This window comes from Corapipo altera, unplaced genomic scaffold (assembly GCF_003945725.1).
Source record: "Corapipo altera isolate COAL_440 unplaced genomic scaffold, ASM394572v1 58, whole genome shotgun sequence".
In the NCBI taxonomy this organism is placed as follows: Eukaryota; Metazoa; Chordata; class Aves; order Passeriformes; family Pipridae; genus Corapipo; species Corapipo altera.
The window spans coordinates 317,775-341,663 of NW_020884898.1; the positions used below are offsets into that span (position 1 = coordinate 317,775).

Sequence of the window (23,889 nt, forward strand, 5' to 3'; positions counted from 1 at the left end):
GACTTTCAATGCTTGACCCACAGTGTATAGTACTAATAAAAGCTTGTGCCTGTGGAGATTTTGCTTTCTCTCTCTACCACGTAACCACCATTGCAAGATGCAGAAAGGAAGAGAAAAACAGAAGGTAACTTACTCAAAATAGCTGTGGTCGATGGGGGTGGGGGCAGAAGACAAGAGTTATATTTATAATGGCTAAAGTGTTTTGTTCACAGGAATATTTCAGCTGCTCTAGCTCTCTTCCAGGTTTTAAGTGAGCCCCATATTCCTTAGTAAAAATAAGATTGAGCCCTTACCCTGTAGTGCAAACAACTGCTAGCAGGTGAATATTTTGGAAAGAGGCATTCCCAAACTTATGCAGTGTTTACAAGTGATGGCAAAGCCATTGCAGATGTCCTGTTAGCAAATTGAAAGTGCAACCCAGCTCTGGTGCAGGGTGCTAAACTCAACGCTGGCTGCGTGCATCTCCTCACACATCTTGGAGTCCTGCCTTCAATGCAGCTGGGTTTGCCCGATTCTGCTGTGCTGTGCCTGTGCCCCCAGCTCAGCCCCTGCAGCTGGTCTGTGGGCCAGCTCTCCCCCTTCACAACCTCCTCGCTGGCCAAGACGCCGCCTCTCCAGCTCCCTGCTCCACTTGCCTGCAGGCTCTGCAGCGTTTGAGCTGCGATGGTTCCTGTCAGAGCCTTCTCTCTTGACCGGGGGTGCGGCTGGGGGGGCCTGATAATGCCATCTGCGTGCTAGCCTCTCCACATCCTGCTATCTTTGGCTTCACCCACTGTGGCCCAAAAAATTATAGGGACTTAGTTTGGGGCTTTTTTTTTTTTTGGGGGGGTGGGTGGGAAGCTTGTTTGTTTGTTTGTTTGTTTGTTTGTTTTTGACGTTGGGTTTGTGTTTTGTTTGGGTTTTTTTCCCTTCTCATTATCCAGTGCCCTCCTCAGCACCTAGGATATCCCCAAGCGAGCGCGTGCGGTGCCGGGGCTTTCCCTCCCCTCAGGATGCGGCGCCGGCGGCCGGGACGGACCCGTTACCGGGGCGGGGCGGGAGGAGGCGCCGCCGCCGCCGTGTCGGGGGCGGGGAGGAAGGCGGGGCGGCGGGGCCGGGGGATATACGGCGAGAGCCTCCGGGCCGGGGGCGAGGCTGCCGCCTGGCCCGGGGGAGCGGCGGGGCTGCGGTGAGAGGGCGCGGGGCGGCGGCGGTGGGGCCTGCGGGGCTCGTCTGGGGAGCGGGAGGGGAAGCCGCGGCGGGGGAAGGCGGGGCGGCGGTGGGGCAGGGGCCGCGGTGGAGAGGCCTGGGGCGAGTGAGGGGTGCCGGGGTTGGCGGGTGCCCCTCTCGGGTGCCCCGTCCCCGCCACCGGGCCCGCAGGGGCGCGCTGCCCGCGCTCCATCGCGGCGGCGGCGGCTGAAGATGCTTCCTGCCGGTCCAGGGGCTGCCTCGTGCCGCTCCCTGGGGGATGCCGGGTCCGCCTCATGCCGCTCCCTGGGAAATGCAGGGCTGCCTTGTGCTGCTCCCCGGGGGATGCCGGGTCCGCCTTGTGCCGCTCCCCCGGGGGATACGGGCAGCGGGCGGACCGCCCGGCGGCGCCTGTAAAGTGGCTTGGGACAGTAAAATACAGCTGTGCGGTTCGCACTGCCGGCAGCGGTGCTTCCTGCTGGCGTCCCCCGTCCCTCACTCGTGGGTGCGTGTCCCGGCCCCGCGGGGCGGCGGGAGCAGCCGGGATTCCCCCGGAGCGGCACCGCCGCAGGGAGCTGCGGCACTGGCCCGGAATGCCCGCGGGTTGTAGGGGCTGGCAGCTCCCGCTCTCCGGGGAGCAAGGGGGGGGGGGGGGGGAATTAGGGGAAAACAGCAGCAAATGTGATTTTCCGTGCCTGCAGCCACGCGAGCACCAAGCCTTGAGACACTGCGCCTTAGTGGCACGGTCTGGGCTTCGCCAGAGGTAGTGGCTCCTCTGCCTTTGCGATTCGCATGCCAACATTGGGAGCGGTTGCACTAATACTAATAATTCTCATGCTTTCGTAATGCTGCTGGCTTAGAGAGTTGTGGAGATAGAGACCTGACAATAACTGACAACTTGGGAAAAAGCCCCAAACTATAATGCCATAATGGAGCATGAGGAAATTAGAATACCTTTCATAAAAATGTAATTAAACCGGTTTGTGTTTTTAACCTTGGGCAAAAGGGGACTTGTAATAACATGGAATAAAGCTGAGAGAATTAATACTTAATGATAAATTGGAGAAAATTCAAAGATATAGGATTGAAGTTTAAAGAAAATGAAACACTTAAAAAAAATCCCTGGATTATTGTAGAAAAAAAAGTAATTTTACTGATAAAGAGTCATAACGGCCATGTTGTTTTGTGTCACTGCAAACAAACTACCAGGGCATGAATTTTGTTTGAAAATAGTTATGTGTGTATAGAGATATTTATTTTTTTAATGTATTGTTTCCAAGGTTGTCTGGCCTTTTGCACGGATGACTTCAGAGAACATTTCAGGAGTAGGGTAAGAGCCTAAGGCTTTTTGATGTACTTATTGGCTTCCTTTATACAGCAAATAAACGAGATCAATTGGTCAAGGATGGTGAAACTGTCAGTACGTTAAGGCCTTTAACATAAAGAAAGCTCTAAACCTGTACATTGAATGTTTTAGGGCATGTGACATTTACAGAAATGTGGAAAATTTGGAACAAAAATTCATGGGAATAGCCTTTGTGGCCTTTTTAGGCATCTGAAATGACTTTCTATTGATTTTCAGTGTCCTGTGCTTTTTGGTGATTTGAAGAGAATTCTCAGCAACGCAATTGAAAATTCTCTTTTTCTCTAATATATTTGTTTCTGTTCCTCAAATGGGCATATGTGGCCTTAAATTAGCATTTTTGTGTATTTAGGTATATTTACTATCAGTTATTGTTTAAAACCTGAGCTGCTGTTTTATGCAAATTTAGTACTTTCTGTTAGTGCAGAACTGTTCCAATAAAGGTGCATTTTTGTGGCATTTTGATACTTTCACTTTAATGGATGTCTTGCTCTTTCGATGCTTGTTCATTGGTCAGAAATACAATCTCTGTAATTCTCAGCAAAGCATTTGAAGTTATAATCCCTATAATCCTTGTAAAGCAATTTGATGTGTGGTCTATTTTGAGACTGTCCTGGTTATCCCAGTAATATATTTCAGTTTTCTAACCTATGTGCATTTGTTGAATAATTTAATTAGTTAATTTTGATATTTTATGTATTACTATGTTTACTTTGACACAGCATTCTTCATTTAGACTTAAGAAATAGTATAAATTCTCAGTTATACTATTTATAGAAAGTTATACAAAGTTAATGTAATCATTTGATTATGTTGTTGCACTTGGAGGATGGTTGTATGACTAATACTGCTTTGAGAATATTAGATTTGAAGAGATTGGTGTCTTTTGACTGCCTCTCCTTGCCATCTGTTTCCTGGTTCCAAGTTTAGAGCTTCTGCAGGAACAGTATCCTTTTTGCTTGCAAAATGACTGCCTCAAAATTGTCCTTCTCAAAAAGAAAGGAAGATATAAGAGTCTTACTGAGCAAGCATTAAGCTGTGAGAACCTTATCAATGGCTTTAAGTCTGTGATTTTATAGTGGATCAGCTATCAAGCAACCTCAAAGAAACAATATATTTACGGAAGTTAAATTTTATGAAAAACAATACTATTATTTTATTAAAAAAACCCACCCCAAAACACCAAAACTGAACACATTCTTCCCAGAAGTTCATTTTTTTTTACTATTAGAGCTGCATATGAGTACATGAGGTAAAAGGAATGATAAAAAAACAGAGAAGATGTAGTATGATGCAAAGTTAAATTTTAGTGCATTGAACTCTGTTACATATCTCCTCTGTAACACTACAGTAATTTTTTCCCCCAGCAGAAAACTGGAGAAAACATCTTTTATCTCGCTTATCCAAACTTGCTTCAGACCTTAGTTTTTAATAACAACTTTGTGGAATGTGTAAACAGGTAAATGGAAGATATCTAAACTCACAAGTTTCTGCTGGAAGTCTTGGTCTCCTGATGTCTGCATAGTGATAGTGTGGCCTAATGGATAAATTGGGTGGTTGTTACTTGGTTTGGTTTTTTTGTTTGGCAAAACAAAATCTTGCACTCTTCTTTTGCCTTTCTTTTGTATCAGCTGCAGGTGAGTCTACCTTTATAAGGTTTTGCTTTGACATGACCTAGAGAATTAAGTAATGTAAGTACTGTTCAGATTAGTTCCACAAAAAAAAATCCGTGCTGACTGTTCTATTGTGCTGCCAAATTCCACCATTTGTACGCTTTCAGTGTTAAACTTGACTTATAGTAATATTTTGAGGACTTAATATAGTTTTTGTATATGCACTTGCAGGAATGAAGTGGAAGTCAACTGAATTCTCTTGTGCACTGCTGAGACGAAATGACATTGATGTTTGTGGTGGATGGAAGTCATGGCAGCGTCTAACATGGGAGGGAGAGATATGAATGGACCATGTGGCGTGACTCGTTCAGACTGCAGATCTTCTGCCTGCTTATGGCAGTACTGGCTGTTGTGGTGCTGGTCCATAATTTTTTTCAGTTAGAGGTAAGTGAAGCCGCTCCACGAGCACTTGAGTAACATTATTCCATTTTTGAGTGTAAGGTTAGAACTGTGTCTGACAGCATTTAGCTATAACTTGGAATCAGAGAAAATTCCGAATGGAAGAGATGTGTGAAGGTATTTAGTCAACGCTCTCCTCAAAGGGCCAACGTCAGAGTTAGCTTGGGCTGCACAAGGTATTGTTGAGTTTTGACAGTCTTCAAGGATGGTCAGCTTTCACAGCCTGCCTAGGCAGCCTGTTGCAGTGCTGCACCTCTCGTGCAATGAAGAATGTTTATCTCATGTGCAGGTGGAAGTTGTGTCTTATTTTTTTAGTGTGTACTTTCACTCAGTTCCTCTGTAACTCCCCTTTAGGTAGTGAAAGACTGCAGTTAGAGCCCCTTTTGGTCTTCTCCAGATTAAAAAGAAATAAAAAAAAGTTTGGTTCCCTTAGTGTCACTCCAGTTTCCTAATCATCTCAGGGATTCTTAGCTGTTCTCTCCAGTTTGTCTCTGGTATGGGTTGTCCAAAAACCAGACACGGTGTTCGAGTTCAGTCTTCTTCACCATGGTCAAGTTGAGGGGAACTATCACTTTGCTCAGTCGGCTGGTTATGCTCTCATTAATTCATTGCCACAATGCTGTCCTGTTGACATGGCCAGTTGTGCAGAGCTGTTAGATGGCAAGTTGATCTCCAGCCTCTACTGATGCAACTTTCATTTGCCTTTCCCTTTTTCCCTCTGCTGTGTCTGACTTGCATGTTTATTCATATTACTTAGCGTGTTATTACAGACATACTTTGAAACTTAGTTACTGAGTTACTAACCCCAGGTTAAAGTCAACCCATAAGTGACACAGGACCAGTAACTGGAGACACTAAATAAAAACTGCAGATGTTGATTTTTAAAGGAAGCAGGGATGCTTCTTGCGGATTGCAGCAAAGCAGCAGAAGTCCTTGCAGTAAGGCTGTGTAGCTGCTAAAAGCATATATTCAAAGAATCTGGATAAAATACACAGAAGAAAAATCTATTAGAAGATACTAGATCTTAAAGATGTCCACCCTTGTGTTTAAGAAATCTCTAAGCCATAAAGGGCTAGAAACTGCATTAAGTCTTTAGGAGGAAATATTTGGTCTGTATTCTTTTCCCACACACCCACTGTTGGAAACTATTGGCCGTCAAAATACTGTGTTTGGTGGACCTTTTGCTCAAGTTAACATGATCTTTTTGTGTAACATATAAAGTAGCTTTTGTTTTCTCTTTCCGTGGTTTTGGGTGTTTTTATGACCTAGAATGTTGTATGAGGAGTGTTGATATTTCGAAACCTAGACTGTTTTCTTTTTTAAATTACATTTCTTAGAGAAGAGGGCTCTGGCAGTGCTTTGAGAATGAAATGGAAAATGCAGGTTTGCTTTGTGCTTTTTCTTGCCATTGTTCATGATATTATCTTCGTGGCTTTGTTGACCTTTTACTTATCTGCTCTTCCAAACTTGATTAAGTATTGTGTTGCTGGTAAATCTTTACACCACAACATGCTACTCTAACCCCTTCTGTTGTCTTGACTTTTCTGAATGGACATGCTCTGGTATTTGTTTCTATCTTGGCATAATTTTCCAGACAGTCTACCATAGGTATCTGTGCTGATTCTTTTCAGTCAGAGATCAAAACGAGAAAAAGCCTTAGAAAGCTTTCACAGAATATCTGTACCCTAATCTGTTTGGGCTCTGGAAGGTGGGCTTTTTGTTGACTGCCATTGATAACATGTTTGTAAATGCATCAGACATGCTTCTCATCCCCAAATCATCTAACCTAGCTGGCTAAAGCTCAAGATCTAGGCAATTGTCAGCTATCCCCCCTCCCTAGCTATCCTCCCTGCTTTTTTTCCTGTAGGATTTTGTGCTTTTTCATGTTGGAATCTTGCCTCTTAAATTCTTAAGCTACTAATGACACCCTCTCAATAATCCTCATGTCAGAATTTTACTTTTCTTACTCTATATTGAAAAAAAACCAAGCTGTCCACTAATCCCTTCAGGTCATTGTATTCTGGAAGAAATGTATTTTTATTTTAACTTAATTTTTTTCTGTGAACAGAGATAAAATGTTCAATAATTTTTTTGGGTCACGTATCAGGATGTTGCCAAACATCGTGCCTTTAGGATACAGGAGAGTCTGTGAATTTGTACCAACTACCTTTAGAGTGAAAGAACCATTTCAGGACTGGTTGTGAGCACTGTTTGATTAAAAAGCACTTAGAAAAGAGTGTATGGGGAGAAGGGAAGTTTCTTGCCAGAATGAAGTAAGGGTGTATGAAATCAAACAGCTGAAACTGAACAAAAGAACTATGTAACAAAGTCTTTTTTTTCTTGCTACTAAATTGCAGGTGCCTACAAAAGATAACTTCATCTTATTCGGAGTGTTGCTGGAACATTTCTCTGTTAGGTGATGGCTTTTTAGGATTGGCTTTGTCACTTCGAGTAGTTTAGCACCCACTCAGTGCTGTGAGATGGTAATGACAGAGCTGATTTCATGTCTGTCATAGACTACAAATAGAGTACCTTGGGAGTAAAATTACTGAGAATAAGATGACTGACCTTTCAGTAATTGGAATTTGTTCAGTTTCAGATGCTGTCTGCTGCATAAATTGAGTGTTTTTATTGGTCAAACTGGAAGTCTTTTTCCTCCACCATACCTGTTGGCTGGGAATCTCTTGTGATGTTTCCTGCTCTAATGATAGTGACTTTTGCAGGTTTGCAGCAATAGTTGTGAAGTCCAAGCCAGGAATTACAGTTGGTGGAAGATCTTGGGCTTTGAGATGGAGTTCCACGTTTTCAGCAGCAGTTGAAATACTCAGTATTTTCATTGGCCACCTGTCGTAAATGAGTGTTTTAAGGTTGCTTTAAGCAACTCATTCAATGACACCACCTACATTATGGTGTTTAACTGAAGTGTTCATTGCAGATCTAATCAAGTACTCTGGGATCGTTCTAGAATATTTTTGAGAGCATTATTGTCTCTATTGATCTATATGTTTTATCTCATTTTTGCTTATTTGGCAGTGAGAATGCCAAAAGCTGAGTAATTAAGCTGAAACTCCCATTAGCTCCCCCCTTGTTATGACATCTGTAATGCCAGGAACCACTTGTATATTTGTTTGTGCTTAATTGACATGTAATCTGTTTTGTCCTACCTGTGTTACTTGGCAGGCATCCATTAAAGTACTTTGTGGTCAGATTTGGGTTCTGGTTAGCTTCAAAACTCAGAAAGTAAAAATAACAATAACAAAACCCTCAACAAAACAAAACAAAATCAAACAGATGCCTCCCACACAAACAAAAAACCTCAAACAAACCCAACAAACCAACAAACAAAGTCCCTTGGAAATTGCACTTAAAATACATGACACGTTGAATGGAGTATATAAGGAAATAAGCAAAGCAGGGCAAGTGTTATTTATCACGGAGACTATAATAAAAGCTAAAAGTATCTGTGTCATAAAGGAAGAGTACTCTTGAGAAATATTGAGAAATGTTCTTTATCTGGTTTTTTTTTGTTTGTTTGTTTGTTTTAAAGGAATTTTATTTAGTTTTGGCTACTAGGTACAGTGGAGAGCCCACAGTTCTGCACAGTCTCAGTGTCCCAACATACCATGGAGGAGCCAGAGAGATTTGGAAATGCTAATGAAAGAGGAAGTAGGAAATGGAGTGGGGGCAAAGTCAGCTAATCATCTGCCTCAGGGCAGCCCTTATGTATCCATAGGGGCAGGAGAACTGGAGCACTTGTTTGGAGCTAAGCCTGGGAAACACTAAAGAGAGAAAGATGGTTTGGAAAGCTTTTCTATGTCAGTCAAGGATCTTCAGTATATTAGTTGACTGCGAAGCTTTCCCTGCCTTTGCTGGCAAAGAGAATCTCTGCAATGATGCATGGTCTCGTTGTGCTTGAGAGAGGAAGGTAAAGATGAACAAGGATGCTGGAGAAAGAATGGCTTCTTCATGAAGTTGAAGCAGCTCTGCTTTTACTTTCATGGAGATTCGCCCTCACCCCTGTTGAAGATAGACTGAGGAAATATTTGTGGTATGATCTGTTCTGCCTAATGGGTCATAATCTGGAGATGTTGAAGTGTCCTTGGCCTCGGCTGCGAGTGAACAGCTTTGGCCTTGTGCTTTGCTGTGCAGGGGGACTGATTTGGAGACATTGAACTGTTTTCTGAATGAGTTTTTTGGCTTACTGTTCTCTGCACCCTTTTCCACTGAAAAATATAGGTATGCCCCTGGAAAGACTTCAGAAAGCCTAGCTAGGCCATAAATGGCATCTTCTACAACTCTGACAGAAAGACTGGGTTAAAAACCCTGAAGAAATTTATAGAAGATTAAAAATAGGGATATGTCTGTTTTTAAGGCTGTCTTAGATAGCCATCTCTCTTCTTAATTTGAAAGAATTTTTTTCCCATGCCCCTTGACCCGAAGTACCAACCACTGAAGAATCAGCTGAACTGTAGAAATTTTCTCTTGAGAACTTACACTGAAAACAATTAATCAGACACACATATTCTCCCCTCCACTTCTCCTTAGAAAAATGCTTAAATACTTTTGCTGACTGATACATTGTTACCAGCTTATTGGATGCATTAAAATAGATAGCTACCTTTTAAAAATATTTCCATGCAGTATTTTCTGTGTTATAGATATGCACAAGCAAGTGAAGGGAAGAAGTTGTGAAGGTATCCAAAAATAGACACTTGGCTTAATTCAAGAATGCATGTAGACAAGATTTAAAGTAGAACTGTACCTGAGATTCACTCTCAGCTTTGGCTGAAATTTACTGGGCTAATGAGAGTAACATGCAGCAGTACATCTGCAGCTTTGCTTGCTGTGATGGAAAATGTAAATGATTACTAATTGTCTCAGGTGGCCTTCAGGGCAAATTTATTAAATCCTGGATGGAAATGCAAAATAGAAGCAAAAGCTTCTATTGTGATGTTAACATTTGATGTATCTCTGGATACCTGTCATTTACATTTTAGAGTTACCACGTAGCAGTCTACATTTCAGGTTTCAGGTTTTATTGTTAACATGGATATCATACAAAGAAGATTTTGCGTATCCATCCTAGATCCTAATGTGCTCATCCTCTTACTCTTAAGCTGATCAAAACCAACGTGTATCACAGACTTCAAAAGCCTGTACATTTCTACTGTTTGTTAGGTTTACGCTCTTCTAAAACAGTGTGTTGAATCTCAGTTATGTTCTTAATGATTTTTATACACTGGTGATATTTCAGTGGACTAAGAAAGGTTTTATATATATATTTACAACGAATAAGGCTTTAATATAAGTGCTGTGAATTTTAGTACATTATTGGGCAGTTAGTTATGGAGGAATTAAATGGGACACACTGGGGTATTGGTGAGTACAATCATATTTTAAAAGATTTCAAATAACATAGTTTGACTTTTTTAGCAGTCTTTATCCTCTGATGCCATGTGAATGATGCACTATATAATTTTAATCTTTGCTTGAAAAACTATTTTCATTCTTTATGAAATAGAAGTATGGATAAGTTCTACTATATATACCTGATAATTAATTGTTCATTAACTGCTGATTTTGTGTGTATTTGAAGGCTAAATTTGGAGTTGCTGATTAGAAATCTCATGGGTAGCTCTGGAGGCTTAGACTGTGCTATTTTTAAAATTTTCCTAGTGCAAACCTGCAAAATCATGTGATATCATGAAGATGATGGTATCTCTGCAGTCATTTGCATGAAAATACAGTTTTGGACACTGATGTCAAGTTGCAGCAGAAGCCTCCTCTCTTAGTCTAGCATTGTATTTAACTATTTTAATTTTTAAACTCTTGTGTGAATTAGGGGATGCTCTGCTGTTTCATTTGGTTCTAGAAGGAGCTGTATATAGATTTTTACAATCTTATAAATAAACAAACCAATAATTTTTTTGCTTGTTCAGTCCTAGCTTGTTCTACACTATTGTACTTGCCAACTGGCTCATGAATTCATTGTCCCTGAAGCATCTGGGTTTTTATTCTTTTATTTCTTCCAATCTGTACATTACAGGGAAAGACACATTTCAGATAATTAGATGAGAAGCAATGTGAGTGTGACCAGATAAATGACTGCAGCTGCTACACGCAGCAGACTTCTCTAGAAGGCATGTGCAGGGGGTGCATCAGCATCATCTGCAGTGTAGTGTCTCAAAGAAGCCCTATTTCCTTGCATTACATGGGGCACCTATTAGACCTCATGGTGCTCTAAGACTAAAATGTTACTACAGAAGAAAATAAAACATGAGCTACAGTTTACTACTTAATCTTTCAACCTTTTTTTAATTTTTATTCTCATTGCTGATGTTTACAGAAAATACCGGTAGCTAAAATACTGCCATAGAAAATATTGGATATGATCTATATAAAATCTTTTCTGCCAAAACAGGGTAACTACGTGTTGCCCACCTGTTTCCTTAGAAATGCCATGGCCAGAGTAATAGATTTGAGTCTTCTAGTGAAGTTGCTTCATTTGGTCAGCTTCAAAGCTCTACAAAGGAAAGCCCAGTTCTTGGGATCATTTCATTATCCATTGTTCACAGCGTTTCATTTCATAGCAGAGTTTCAGGTGATCTTTTTCTTCCCCAGAACCTGGATGATGACACAGTTTCAGGATCAAATTGGATAACAGAAAACAATGTCCAGCGTTCTCTGTCACAGACAAACAAAACTACCAAGAAGCCTTACTGCGGTTACATGCAGCAGACTTTGTCCAAAAGAGAACAACAGGAGGAGGAAACGTTGCTTGCTGCAATACAGTGGCCAAAACCCCCCGATAACAAAATTGCCTTTGCACAGAGCACTGATCCCACACGTAGTGACTTTGTGATTGTGAAACCCAGCAGGTTCTTCAAAGTGGGTGATGAGTTGGAGGTCCTCGTTCGTATGAAGGATTTCCAAGGAAAGCCCAAGCGGTATGGCGGAGACTACTTACAGGCACGAATTCACTCTCCTCTGCTGAAAGCTGGAGCAACAGGAAGGGTTGTAGATTGCCATAATGGCCTTTACAAAGTCTTCTTTACCTTACTTTGGCCAGGAGAGGTCAAAGTTTCCGTGTCACTTGTCCATCCGAGTGAAGCAATACAAGTCCTCCTGCGTTTACGAGAAGAAAGGCCGGACAGGGTCTATTTCAAAAGCTCATTCAAGTCTGGGAGGTACTCAGAAACCACCGAGTGCAACGTTTGCTTGCCTGGAGATCTCCCAGTCTGTAACTTCACAGATCCCTACACAGGTGAGCCGTGGTTCTGTTACAAGCCTCGAAAACTGTCCTGTGCCAGCCGAATCAGCCATGCCAAAGGTGGATATCTAAAAGGTCTTCTGACAAAAGAGGAAAGCCTCTTTTTCCAAAGGTATGTGTGTTGTTGAATTTATATATATACTCAGCCAAGTTGTTTTGTTTGGGTTTTTTTATACAAATTTGGCTTATTGGTTATTATGACACATGGCATTGGAGGAAGAGTGTATCTGCAGGAGGAGGTGTTTGATATGAGTCTGTTCTCCTCCATTCAGCTGTACAAGAATCTTAGACAGCAATCTTAAACTACAGAAACTTGGTGGGTAGTTCTCTGTGCTTTGAATTCAGCTCTGCTGTACCTGCTGAATTTCACAAGAGCATGCTGTCTGAATTGTGTGGTGGTTTGGGGGACCGTTTCCTTATTTTTTGTTTCCACATCTACACTTGCAGTATCAATAACAATGTTTTGAGATGCCTTTTTGACCAAATCTGAACTACTTAAAAAGAGTCCAGGCTTGACAGTGTGACTGTCAAATCTTTGGAATGTGGAAGTGCAAATGATCTGTGCATGTTATTTCAAGTGTCAAACTAAATTAGTCATCTTTTTCTTCTGCATTCAGCATTTAAAAAAACCCAAACCATCTCTTAGTACCTGGGTAGATGTGACAGAACTGCTTCTTTATGAAATTAGACATCTGAATTTAGACAAAGGTAGCCACTCTGTAGTGTCAGAGTTGTAGTTACAGGCTGCTGCCTTGCTCTCCAACAAAAATATTAAAGGAAAGACTTTTGGCAGTATGTTCAGTTAAGGCTTATGCTGGGAAAGATTTTAGAGTGGCAGTTCCCAATACTGTAATTAGGAAAGTATTGTGTGCATGTTTGAAACCAAGACTAGAAACAAAAATAAGTATCAGTGGAATTTTTTTTGGCTCTTCCTTATCAAGTTTGTAAGTGGGTCTTTTGACTTTCTGTGCCTCTGGCAGCTCACCTGTAAAATATGGCTTATGTTTCTGGTGATGTTTCCAAATGGGAATGGGAAAGGTTTTGCTTTTTTTGGCTGGGGGGGGTTGTTTGTTTGGCTTTTTGTTTTGTTTTTGTTTGTTTCATGCAGCTCTGAGATCCTTGACTGAGTGGCTTATAGAAATTCCACATAATTTATTTCTTAAGTGGAGAAAAATGTTAGACAAGGAGTCTCTTCAGAACAGTAGCAAAAGACAGAACAAAAGCTTAGTATTGAATCTCTGCATCTGTCACAGCTGTACAGTGTGACCAACACAAAGTGATCAGAATTCACTGGTGTCCATAAACAAGTCCTTCTGAGATCTCTTGGTGTTTAGGGGGATGACCTTTGTTTCTGTGCTTAGCAATTGCTGTCCTGCTGGGAGACCTTATTGCAAGAGGTCTCTGAAGTTGGTTGGACACTGTCTGGTGCCACCTTCTCCCCCAGAGGACACACTACCAGTGGCCCAGTCTGGAGACAGAACTGCAGGTGGTGGTGGGGCTGCACTGCCACCAGCTCCGCTCTGTGCTGCTGATTGCAGGGGCTGGAAGCAGCAACCACCTCAACAGAGGTATTTGCTGTGACAGGCACCTGTAGAGGTCTGTCAGAGCTGGGACCTGCAGCAGCACTGTACCCTTTCAGTGGTTTGTATCCCCACGCTCTGCAAGCTGGGAGCTTCCCATCTTTGTGGAAAATCCTTCAGAGCTTCTCGCAGGCTTCTGATAGCTTTACTGGGATTTGTGTCAGCAAAAGTGTGCACAGGATTGGTGTCTTAGTGCTGTGAAATTTTGAATTTGGATTCAGAATAGTGATGGTGATCTTGAGGAAATTAATGCAGAATGAATTCAGTTATAGGAAGTAGAGTAAACTTGGAGTAAAAAATTCTTTGTGTGAATACTACGTACTTATTTGAAGCAGATTAAGAAAAAACAAGATTAATATTTCCTTCAAATTTTACAGTAATTTTTACAAATATTATTATGTTTATGTTTTGTTCAAGTCATGTGAACATCAAAAGGCCAATACTCTCCAGTGGACCTGATTCAGTCATTGTAAAGCCCAAGGCATTTACAGGTAAAGTGAACTTCATAAGATTCTTGTTTTTAATTCATAATTAAATTTATAAAAAAGAACAACAGGCATGAGGTAATAATTGATTTGTTTGTTTTTGTAGCATGGAATAGAAATTAATTTCAGATTTGTGTTGAAAAGATAAAGGCTTTTGGTTGTTAACTGTAATATAAGTTCAGTACTAATAACGATTTTTTTTTTCCAAAATTACATACACAAATGAGATTAAAAAAAAAAAGAAAAAAAAAGAGAAAATATTGTTCTCTTGCCAAAACTGTCTTTTTTCTCCCCCTAGCATTTACTCACAGCTGTAAAATGTCTTAGAATAACTGCTTACCAAACTCTCAATCTAGCAAAAACAGCTGTGGGGTGTTTCTTAGTGTCTTTCTTGGTTAAGAACTTTGCGGAACAAATTTTGATATCTTGCATTTAGGTATTACTATCCTTTGTGTTACCACAGGATACCAGAACCTACAGTTGTGGACCAGAGCCTAATTGTTCTGTGCCCTGTCTGAAAACAGAACAAAGACAGTCTGTACTAAATTAAACTTAGAGGTTGTATCTCGTTCGTATCCATGTGCAAACTTTTTATGCCTGTGTAAAATGTGATACACAGAGAATTATTTCTTGATTGAGAGCTTTTAAGACTTTTTTTTCATAAGGTTTTAAGAGGCTTTTATGTTAGAGTTCCTGACCTGTGCAATAAAGTCTGAACAGAGAGCAGCCTACAGCATTTCTTGCTTTTAGTTTTATTGTTCACTAAAAAACTAGAGTGCTGCTACTAGGCTAGCAGCATTTCCCCTCCATCCCTTTTCTTTCTCTAGACTCTTTAGATGATGTGTTTTTGTTGCCTTTTTAATCTTGTGTATTTCCTCACAGAAACTGCTGCAAATTTGAGATTTGATTGTGTCACCCTTCTTCCAGGAGCTATGAATGATCAAAGCCTGCCTACATTTCCCAAGGATTAATGTTGGGTTAGAAAGGGTAGATAAGAGTAGCACATTTCCTCAGGGAAATTCCTTCCAGGAACAGCAGTCTCTGAATAAATAAACTTAATGTGTTAGTATAATGATTGTGAATGTACAGATTTGTTAGAATTGCTGGCACACACAAATTCATTGTTCTTCTTTTTGTCCATGTTTTTTTGTTTGGGGGTAAATGTAGATAAAGTTTTTTAAAATTTTATTTTTCTGAAATACAAGTTTTTATTTCTATCTTTAGTTTATAACTTCAGGTTGGAACTTTTACTCTCTTCTATAAAATCCCAAAGTAATGGCTTTCTGAATTCTGGATCAAAAGTGATATGATACTATACACAGATTTGAAATGCTGATTTACTGTGAGGCACCAAAAAGTTGTTCTAGCACCATTTTTGTATGTATATGTGTAGCAGAAAAATCCACTTAAAAGGTAAAAAATGGAAATACTTTTCCATCAAAACTTAAAATCGAACAAACTCAAGTTGTGAAATCACATTATGAATTGGTCTTTTATTACACGACCATACGAAGGCTTTTTTTCCTTTCTCTGTAGGATTCCTGTTTCACAAATATTGGATGAGTCCACATTGCTAGTTGGGTTTTGGTTCCTCTTCCTTCATTGTCCCTGTTGTCTAATTTAAAGTAACATCCAAAGATAAAATTTTCTGAAGGCTTTTTTCTGTGGTACTCATGATTATATTACTTGTGTTATACAAATGTAATAGTAGTTTGCTTTTTACAGTGTCCCTGTGAGGTCTAAGGATGTTAACAACCTCTAAGCTCTCAGGTTAACATCTATTAATACAACACACAGAGAATATTGTACAGAAAGGGAGTGGCAAAAGAATGCTTATAAGGAATGGATGTTTAAAGATGCTTATGCATGATGTTATAATGGAGCATCTACCAGGGGATGCTTTTAGGCCCTGGGCCTCCAGTGCTTGTACTCTATACATAGTTAGAGTGGTCCCTGGCATGATTTTGGCCATGGCAAACAATGTGTGCTTTATCAAACAGCTCTAAGTTGTGACAGGGCAGGGACTGTTCTTAACAGATAATCTCCACACCAAGATGGGTAAAAGTGTTTAAACATTAAATCGTTTAAACATTTAAACTTAAATGTAGCTGGATGTGTCTGCTCCGTGCAGCTGGTGTTTGTGCCAGGGAAGAGCTCCCTGCTTGTTCAGTTTAAGTATTTGAATACATGAGTGGCAAAGGAGAAACCTGAAATGACCTCACAGAAGTCTGATGTACCGATATCACACTGGTTGCCAAGAGAAATATAGCAATATGTGACTTAAATAACCATGAGGTTGCAGCTCCCTTCCTGTAATCTCTGGCCTTTGCTTGCAAGGTATCACACAGGCATCCTACAGAATAGAACTTTCCTGGTGTGTAGTTGCTCCTCAGGGGGCTGCCTGTCTCAGGGAGTGAAGGGTGAGGGGGCTAGATAGCAGCGAGAAAGTCCAAAATCCATGGAATTAGAGACTCTCATGATTAACATACTCAAAGGGCACGTATAAAATTAGTGGTGATAGAGCAGGACTGTGGCGATATATGTTATTCCATATTCCGTAGGCAGAGATTTTTTTTTGGAGGGGTTTTTGGTGTGTGGGTTTGCTTGGGGTTTTTTTGGGGGTTTTTTTTTTGAGTGGTAGCAGGTTGTCCCCTAGGTCGGTGTCCTGTGCTGAGCGGAGCTGCCGGGCGCAGGCCGGGCGCCAGAGGGCAGCCGCGCGCTGCGACACGGTCGGGATGAGGGAAGATGCTCTGCTCGTCCTTCTGCCTCTGCTCCTCCCTGCCTTATGCAAGCACCCACGATAGAGCGCTTCTGTCGCAGTGTGAAACATGCCAGATACTTTTAGGTTTTCTTTTTTTGTTTTGGTTTGGTTTGGTTTTTTTTTTACAGTAATGTCAGAGATACCATTTAACTTAAACCAAGTTAAACTATGATTGTTCAAACTACTCTGCCAGCAGTTGCAGGTTTTGCTGAAGAAGTGTGGGGTGAAATACCTGGGCTTACAGAAGTGTGATGCATCACGTTTTTCAATCTGTGTGGTCGTCAGGTGCTCCTTGGTCGGCAGTCAAGGAGCACCCAGCTGCTCACTCACCCCCCTATTCTCACTGGAATAGGGGAGAGTCAAAAGCATAAAAATGAGAAGACTTCTGGGTTGAGATAAAGACGTCGTAATAGGGAAAGCAAAAGCTGCACACACAAGCAAAGCAAAACAAGGAATTCATTCACCACTTCCCATGGGCAGGAAAGTGTTCAGACATCCTGAGGAAAGCCAGGCTCCATCATGGGGAAGAAAATTGCCATTGCTTCAAACATCCTCCTCCCCCTTCCTCCTTCTTTATCCAGGTTTATCTTAGAGCGTGATGCCATGTGGCCTGGAATGTCCCTTTGGTCAGTTGGGTTCCGCTGTCCTGGCTCTGTCCCCTCCCAATTTCCTGTGCACCCCCAGCCCACTCACTGGAGGGGTGGTACAGGAAGCAGAAGAGGCCTTGGCTGTGTGTAAGCACTGCTCAGCAGTGATGGAATCCCCACATTATCAACACTGCTTCCAGCACAAATCCAAAACACAGCCACATATTAGCTACTATAAAAATTAACTCCATCCCAGTCAAACCCAGCACATCATTCTTTTTGCTTTAAACTAGGGAAGATGTTCATTCATCACTGACTGCATGTCCATGAGGATTATGGAGGCTGGTTTTGTTGTTAATTCCAAAGAATTTTTCTTTTCCAGATGTAATCACTATGAACAGAGCTGAAGATCCCACAGCTTCCCCTTCTGGTTATTATTATGAAGACCAGTGGAGGTCCAGAACACACTGGATCCATAATTTTAACAAATCAGATGATATAACTGAGTGCTTACAAGGAAAAGTAATCCACTTGTTTGGAGACTCTACAATAAGGCAGTGGTTTGAATATCTGACAGCATTTGTTCCAGGTAATTTTTTTTTAATTTGGTTTTGTCTTTAAAGACCTTTGCAAAGCTTTATTTCTCATGTCTCAGACACAGAGCTGATCTTACTGAGCGACAGTGACACTGGCAAAACAAAGGAAGAGGGAAGACAAAACTTCATCAGAAGTCCTGGCAGACAGTTATTCAAATGTTTGAGCAGACACTGGAAACATGTAGGCTTTGGAAATGTGGCCACAAGGTATCAGTTAAGTTGTCCTGGTAAAGGGACCACTGCTGTGGCTGTGAGTTAAGGTGGCCACCCCAGGAGCCACAGCAGAAGTCACTTAGGGTGCCTCTGTAAGGTCTTGCAGAGTCACAGTCATAGCAGTGATTTTGGAATGAAGTAGCAAAGAACTTCTTGTAGTGTTCATAGGTTTTGGTTGTTTCCCTTATTTTAACTTAAATAACAGAATTTCCTTAGCCATTTAGATATTCCTCCCTCCCTCATCCCTTTTCCATAAAGCAGTTGCACTGGAACACAGACTTTGGGACTCCTTAATGCCTACAAGTTTAAGTCACCTTGAATTTAATGGAGTCCTAAAATTGCTAGAAGGGTTCTCGTGAACACTGGATTTGTAGGGCAACAATGACTATCTGGAAAATTTCTTTTTTACTAGAGAGAACAAAATAGTTCAGGAAACTTGAAAAAGGTGTTGACAGCCTTGTGGAGTCCAAGTGTCTTGTCTTACATACAACTTCAACACCCATAAACTCCACTCTAAAAACTTTTGCTTATCATCTGTTTAATTCTGGAGTTCTTAGAACTGTGTTCAGATTTCCTTGTCTACTGCTACTTTTGCCCTGTGGTCCCAGCATCTCGATGATAGTTTTAACCTCTTACACCGCCTTTCACTAATGATTACTCTTGGGTTTTCAGATCTAGTGGAATTTAACCTGAGGAGCCCTAAGAACGTGGGCCCTTTCATGTCTGTGGACCTGAAGCACAACATCCTGCTGAAGTTCCGCTGCCACGGGCCACCCATTCGCTTCTCAACAGTGTTCAGCAGCGAACTGCGCTACATCGCCAACGAGCTGAACGGCATCGTGGGGGGGAGGAACACCGTGATAGCCATAACCATATGGTCCCACTTCAGCACTTTCCCGGTGGAAGTGTATATCCGGCGGCTGAGGAACATTCGGAGATCAGTTATTCAGCTGCTGGATCGCAGCCCCGAGACTTTAATCGTCATCAGAACAGCTAATGTTCAGGAGCTTGGGCCAGAAGTGAGCCTCTTTAACAGTGATTGGTATTCTTTTCAGCTTGATTCTGTCATGAGGAAAATGTTCTCAGGAATTGCTGTGCACTTTGTGGATGCTTGGGAGATGTCTGTGGCTCATTATTTGCCGCATAACTTGCACCCACAGGAAGTAATTGTTAAGAATCAAATAGATGCATTTTTATCTTATGTATGCCCTCTGCAAACTTAGCACAAATCCCTATGTCATCTTTTGCTACAGCTGAAGTGAAGTTGCTCTTTGTCAGAGCTATGGAATGATGCTGGATGATATGGAGGAACTCTGGTTATTGTAAATGTGTGCAGTATGAGTAGAGTGGCCTTAACTCTAGGTAGCTGTGAAAGGTGGTAAAGAGGAGTTGACTGTTCAGGCCATATCTTCCTGCAAGGTTGATTCCTTCAAGCTTATCATTCACATCTGAGATTATTAGAGAGCACCTTAAATTAAATTGACAGGATTCAATAAGAAATTATTTGGGTTATTAGCTTTACTAGTTGTCTGCACTGTATACCTAATTTAATCCATATGGCACTGATTCTGTTGTCAGGGTCTTGTTGCTCAGAACTGTATGCGAAACCTAGGAAAGCTTTTGGGAATGGTCTTTCTATTAACATTCCAGAGTTTAGGAGTTGTCTCCTCTAGTTGTATGTCAGAGAAACACAGTGTCCATTCTTGTTGCAAAGTCCTAATTAGAGACATGAAGGGAGTGTACCAAAGTCACTAATAAGGAAGCACAATCAAAATATCTGTAGTATTAAGTCATGAAGAATTTGCTGAAATTTAATAGGGCACCTGTGGTGTTTACAGATGGCTGCTAAATAGTGCACATAGCCAGTATTTTAGTTTTGTTTCCTGTACTACTGAATCTCTTTTGAGCTCTGATGCACTGTCTACTTCTTGATTTATCTGTAATGATGAGATGTGTATTGTGATCTCAGTGAAGACACTGTCTCAGGCAGTTTCTGCAGGTTCAAGTTGCAGACTCGCCTACTTGAAGCATTTTCCGATGGAAATGCTTCCCTTCCCTGGGAGATAAAGCTATTGTGTTATGTTCCTGCAAAGCCAGGCTGCTGACAGTGACTCATGTACATCCTTCGTGCACTCTGTCTGTGTGAAGGGGCCAAGGAACCCGAATGCATTTGGCCAAGTTTGGCACTGGGTAACAGTAACTGGCACACACTAATGGCCAGGGCCATGCCCTGAGCCCTCGTCAGGGTCTGCCAGTTTTATCATTTATTCATGAACTCCACTGCTGCCAATACAAAAGGTAAAACACGTAGCACCCAAAAGCCAAGCACACACAGGGTTGCCTTCATACAGCTGCTTAGTAGAGACCCAGGTTTGCTGGTGTGAAAGCTGGTGGCTCTCGGGCCTCTTGGTGTGGTGTTTACTGCTGCTAATTGGATTGAGTTTTAACTCGTAGCGCTTTAAACAGAGTTTTGATTAAATTCAGCTCCCAAATTAAACAGCAGAGAAGTGTTCCATGGTGTCTTACTTCTGGTCCCATTCGGGCCAAAGCCTGTCTTCACCAGTGGTGTTACTGAGAAATGTGTCAAAACAAAGGTGGGTCTTTGTAAGCAAACAGAGAAGATTAATAAGGCAAATTGGTAAGTTGCACAGAGTGAAATAATTGAAGTGTCTTCATGTTAGAAATGTTTTGTTCTTTTTCACGTTTGCTGCTCTCTTAAGAAAGATTGTGCTCTCATTGCTGGAGCCCCAAGAAAGTTAGTGCTACCAGCTACAGCAACAGTGCTTTTTATTTTGTTCATTTTAAAGGACAACTGAGAATTATTTTAAAAACAAATGTAAATGCTTTCAGCATGTAAAAGGCATCCATCTATAAACTTAGCAATTTAAAAATGTTTAAAAATGTTTAAAAATGACTGGACGAGTCACATACACTGAAATAATGTTTATTCTTAGCTTTTCAAATCAGAATTAAGGAGGTCCAATTTGCTGGTTCCTGCTGACAACTGCCTCACATAGCATCTGTCCATATACTGCCTTTAGGTAACTATTTATTCCTTTTATATGGTAATGGAAATTTATCCTCTGCTAAGAAGAGACCACACCGGTTCAGGTCTGGGAAAGTAAACCACCACGATGGAAAATGACCTTTCATCTTTCCCAGGTGTGATTTTTAAAATAGGTATAGTGTAAGACTTTCATCCTGAATAACAAATCTATCCTAGTAATGTTAATGAAAATAAGACTTCAAACTTGTACTTTGAAGGAAACTACCTAATTGTGGACTAACCATTAGGTTTCCCTCATAAAGCCATATTGTGTGTGAAAATGTTGTGGCAGCATGTTTCTCCTCTGAATGTTGTGGTGCCACTGCTCTTCAACAGCAGCTTTATATCACTGTTAGCTACCAAGCACAGATAGAGAAGAAAATATTCTTTTGAATGTTTTGACAATGGAGGGAAAGAGAACAGGACTGCTATTAGCAAAGATGTCTAGTTGCCTTCTAGTAGAACCTCACCCTTTAATTAGATTAATTTTTTAATAACAGATTAACTTTTAGGTAATGAACTTGAGGGAAATTGGCAGTTGATTTGGGATGAGGACCAATACTTCATTTCTTTGGGCTCTGAAATAGACAGGGAGAAGAAATCAAGAAACTGAGAATTTAATAATGTTTGGGGACACGATGCTTTTAGATGTCATTCTGTTGATCTATAAATGATTTTTCATTTCTATTCTCATCTTGTTACCATCACACCAGTTGTATATGTACAGTATATGCAACCACAGAAGCAATAAAATATTTTAAATCAGTTTATTTAAACTTTTAAATGGATTTTAATAGGGACTTGAGTTAATAGGTTGGTTATTTTTCAAGTTACTTAATGTAAAACAGGACTGGAAAGGAATATTTCAGTTGTCTGTTAAGTACCTTTCTTTACACATAAGAAGTTATTTCACAAAATATTTCAAAACCCTGTCTTCCTTTTCTTTCCATTTTCTTAATTTGAAGGGAAAAAATTATATTTTTGATATGTTCATTCTTGTTCTGAGCATTTTGATTATTAACCTTTCAGTACAGATTTTTTTCCCTTTTTATTGTCTTTATTCAAAATCCAGATCCCTCAAATCCCAGTGAAATAAACTTTACTTTTATGGTGTTTATTAAAAGACTTCAGAGGAATTTATTTATAAAATAAGTAAACTACATTTTACATATTAAGAGTGTTGCACTGTAATATTTTGAGAATCTTGTTTCTCCTGTATATCTTCTTAGGCTGATTTCTTCCTTCTAGAAGACATTAGTTGAATTGTTGATGAGAAGAGAGGATAAAAAGCAGAAGTTTCCCTTATTTCAAGTTTTCAGTTGCTTCTAATTTCATCTGCAGTGCAGCACTATTGTGACTCTGCTTTACGAGATTTAAATCACCATTTTTCATTGTTTTACTTGTTAGAGGTAAGCATTTAAAAACAGAAACTTTGCTTACCACAAGTGTCTGTACAATTTTTTTATGTACTACAGGTGACAATTCCATGTACATGTGACAAAAACAAAGGTTTGAAGTTGTCTCCTGGAAGGGTTGAGAGTATTGGGATTTTGCTTTGGTCTGGTTGCAAGTTGTGGGTTAAAACATTCTTCCTCTCATGACTGTTTAAGTAACAGCAAAAAACTTCAGTCATAGATTTGTATTTAATTTAAAAAGCACTTACTTGTTAAGTCCAGATTACTCCAGGTACGTTTAGACTGTTTGGAAGACTTGTACTATGTTGGGAGCAGCGAAGGACTACATCTGTGTGTTAGAGAAAGAACTTGTTTTCAAAGGTGTTATTTTTCCTAATATATGTATATTAATTGAAATGCTTACAATATGAAGAAAGCTCTACTGTCTTATTTCCTGATGTGATCAGAAAAACAATTTTAATAGCCAAAAAGCTCAAAGAATGAAAAGTTCCTAATAAAGAGGGAAAGTTTACTTGAACTATTTAATCTGATTTAGTCTCAGTTGATCTTGTTTGTCGTAACCCCACATCCTTTATATTTTTACAGTTGCATAGTAGTTCCCTTAGTTTTACCTGTTACATTCTTGTGCTGTATGTTGGGTAGGAGTTTCACACTATGGTTTATAGATTAAATTCACTTAGAGTGGTTTTTATGATCTGTGCCTGACATGAGACCTAGCACCAAAGCACACTGATGTTTCCTGTTGTTGGTGCATCAGGCCTGGAATAGACAGGAAGGAGAAATGAAGAAACAGAGGATTTGTGTTTTAAGATGAGGACTGGGCACACGATGCTTTTAGATGTCATTTGGTTGATCTATAAATGATTTTTCATTTCTGTTCTCATCCTGATATAATAGAAGCTCTTGACATAATAGGAGCTGAGCCCAAGAGCTGTGTTTTCAAGGTCATGGGGAGAGGGAGAGAGTGGCTGCATGGCACAGACTGGGGAGCCTCTGGGATGGCTGGAGGACCAGGGTGGAGGAGTTGGGGGATGGCTACCAGCTTACCTTGGGGTTAGGTGGCAGCCAGAATTCACAGCGGGGAAAGCAGTAAGCAGGGTGCATTGTCCTTTGTGCTGACTTCTAATATATGTAGACAAAAATAGCCTGTTTGGTGGGGGAAAATCGCTGAACTACAAGTTCCTGGAAACTAGAATAGAGTGCACAGAACAGTGTCTGTTCTGTTTTTCTGTTCCCCCTCTCATTTGCTGGTGACCACTGAAGGGGGAGGGGAGGGGGAGGGCAAAGATCCAGGGTGCTGCTCCTACATTCCTCCAAAACAAAGAGCTGAGTTC

At 40.8% G+C, this 23,889-nt stretch overlaps 1 protein-coding gene across 1 annotated transcript; it reads left to right on the forward strand.

Moving 5' to 3' along the window:
* The first annotated feature begins 1,106 nt into the window (after window positions 1-1,106).
* Window positions 1,107-23,072, forward strand: NXPE3 (neurexophilin and PC-esterase domain family member 3). The gene is made up of 7 exons (XM_027648682.1): window positions 1,107-1,168; window positions 2,448-2,497; window positions 4,375-4,587; window positions 11,224-11,984; window positions 13,870-13,943; window positions 17,668-17,874; window positions 18,767-23,072. The coding sequence occupies exons 3-7, from the start codon at window positions 4,495-4,497 to the stop codon at window positions 19,315-19,317; spliced, it is 1,686 nt and encodes a 561-aa protein (XP_027504483.1). The 5' UTR covers window positions 1,107-1,168; window positions 2,448-2,497; window positions 4,375-4,494; the 3' UTR covers window positions 19,318-23,072.
* Window positions 23,073-23,889: the final 817 nt, after the last annotated feature.